Source organism: Cryptomeria japonica, chromosome 1 (assembly GCF_030272615.1).
Source record: "Cryptomeria japonica chromosome 1, Sugi_1.0, whole genome shotgun sequence".
Taxonomy (NCBI): Eukaryota; Viridiplantae; Streptophyta; class Pinopsida; order Cupressales; family Cupressaceae; genus Cryptomeria; species Cryptomeria japonica.
This window is the reverse complement of record NC_081405.1, coordinates 472604586-472606819: the sequence shown is the minus strand read 5'-3', so window position 1 is coordinate 472606819 and position 2234 is coordinate 472604586. Positions and strand designations below refer to the sequence as shown.

The following is a 2234-nucleotide window of genomic DNA, read 5'->3' as shown; positions in this document are numbered from 1 at the left end:
CCGGTGTATGCATGAAGATAACCACTCAGTTATATGTGTCTCAACATCAACATGAAGATCTAGTGGTGACTATCTCAGAAGCATCAAAGTCAAATGGTTTAACTCTAACCGGTATTTAGTGTTCCAACTGGTAATTGTAGATTGTGTGATGAGTTATCACCATCGACATTTTTTGGTGGTATTTTTGTGATGAGTTATGATCACTTGACCAGATACACTACACCTAGGTAATTGTGTTATGATTTCTTGAGGCCAACATGAAATCTAAATGTCTATATATTGACATCACAATGAATTATTTTATATGAGTGAAAGTGATAAGTTGTGTGCGAAAGGAAAAAGTGTTAAGATGCAGAGTATGTTGAAAATAAGTGTTGATTATGCTTAGAAGGATCTGATCAAGCAAGTATTATGCTACATAGACAGATCAAACAAATCCAATTGTCTTTTAACAATTTCAGCAGAATTAAAGTCCCCTAATCGGGTAAGCTCTAACAAGCTTCATTATTCAAATCCTCTAACAGGGTGATCCATTAGTTTGGATATAGAAATCCTCCATTGAGGTTACTCCTAACAGGATACTACCTTTCATAGGGTATAAGCTTCTAATCAAGCTTTGGGATCTCTAACAAGATTTTCTCCTAACAGAGCACTTTGTAGACCTTAACCGGTACGTTATCTATTACTGTAGATAGTTAACTTGTGAGTTCCATCTCATCGTGTTTTTTACCTATTTGAGTTTTCCACGTACAAACACTTGTGTTATGGTAGATGTTTTACATATTGTGGATGTTTTTATATCATTTTGGACTACATGCATTGTGTTTAAAAGTTTTGTTAAGTTCATCTACCGGTTAGTGTTTAAAGTAGTTTTATTTTTGGTGTCACTGATTCACCCCCACCTCTCAGTGCTTTTCAAGTCAATCGTGAAGATATTGAGATGGAGTCTGATGAAGGGGTGAAAGAGCTGAAGAAGACAACTACCTATGTAAAGGTAGTGAAGAAGCCTCAATCCGATGGATCCCAGCTGACCAAGAAGCCAAGAACTGAAGCTGAGCCATCTGGTAGACCTAGATCTAATATAAAGTCAAAGTCTGAGCTTGATGAAGCTCTGAAGTCTAACAAGATAGAAGGTACTTATTATGTTGTGCCCCTAATGACATTAAATGAAATAATTGATGAAGTGCTAAAGTAAGGTAATTTGAAGAATGTGCATGTATATTATGAAAACTATGATGATAATGATTAGAGAGCTATAGAGGAAGCAGTTGTAAAGCATATGAATGTGTATAGAAAAGCCTTGATAGAAGTGTCATCTATGATTCTGAAGGAATTGTATGATATTTTGGATGCCAGGAGACATACAACCAACTTAGAGGATGAAAGAATAAAATAATATGTATTAGTTATTTTGAGTTCTGTAATTTCTAAAGTTGAAGTTGATAGATTGCTAAAGATTGCAAAGGACATATTCAGAAGAAAGAAGAGAGTTAATAAGATTATGCTTGAGAAAATAGATGAAGTGACCAAAGAGACTAGAGCAATTTTGAGACAATTTTTGAAAGAGCACAGATATGATATAAATTCGGCACAAGATGACACCCAACCAGAAGAGAAGACACATGAAGACACTTTTATTATAGAAGTACGTACAATGGTTCCTAATGTGTAGAAAGAAAAACCAACTGATAAATCCATTCTAGAAGAGCAGACCAATGTGCATACAATAATTGATGATGTTGATGATCAGAATGTTGGAGTCTCCGATGAAATTGAACAAAATCCTTCAATGATAGAAGTTGACTCTGAAAAGGAAGCCGAGGAGATTGATGATGGAAAGGGAGAGGTTGATGATAAAAAGTATGAAGAAATTGTAAAAGTTGAAGATGCAGAGGTGGCAGAGAAGGAGAAAGGAGAAGAGAAGGATGATCAAGCTCTAGTGATAGTAGTAAGAGACACTGGAGCAGATAAGGGAAAATAGATTGTCACTAACTCAGATGATTTCACTCAAGAGCCTATAGATCTAAGTTCACTATCTCTTATTCAAGCATTGAAGCTAGAAACTCTTGCTCAAGAAAAAGAAAGTAAGGACTTACTCCAGTCCTACACCGTAGACAAAGTATTGATAACTTTGGCCATAGATGTGTTAGAGAAAATTTTGTCATCATTCAAACTAGATACAACTAATACTCCCTCTAGTAAGATTAGAAGCATACTCAATGCAATAGAATCTC

General features: G+C 35.3%; 1 protein-coding gene across 1 annotated transcript; it reads left to right on the top strand.

Annotated features, from left to right (window-relative positions):
* Positions 1-940: 940 nt before the first annotated feature.
* Positions 941-1981, top strand: LOC131857773 (uncharacterized). Its single transcript, XM_059210490.1, has 3 exons — positions 941-1133; positions 1434-1645; positions 1751-1981. The coding sequence occupies exons 1-3, from the start codon at positions 941-943 to the stop codon at positions 1979-1981; spliced, it is 636 nt and encodes a 211-aa protein (XP_059066473.1).
* The last annotated feature ends 253 nt before the right edge of the window (positions 1982-2234 follow it).

Coding starts and splice junctions, on each gene's coding strand:
- LOC131857773 (XM_059210490.1), top strand. CDS start 941: ATGGAGTCTGATGAAGGGGTGAAAGAGCTGAAGAAGACAACTACCTAT. Junction 1,134..1,433: donor GAAGTCTAACAAGATAGAAG/GTACTTATTATG, acceptor TAATTTCTAAAG/TTGAAGTTGATAGATTGCTA. Junction 1,646..1,750: donor AAGACACTTTTATTATAGAA/GTACGTACAATG, acceptor GTTGATGATCAG/AATGTTGGAGTCTCCGATGA.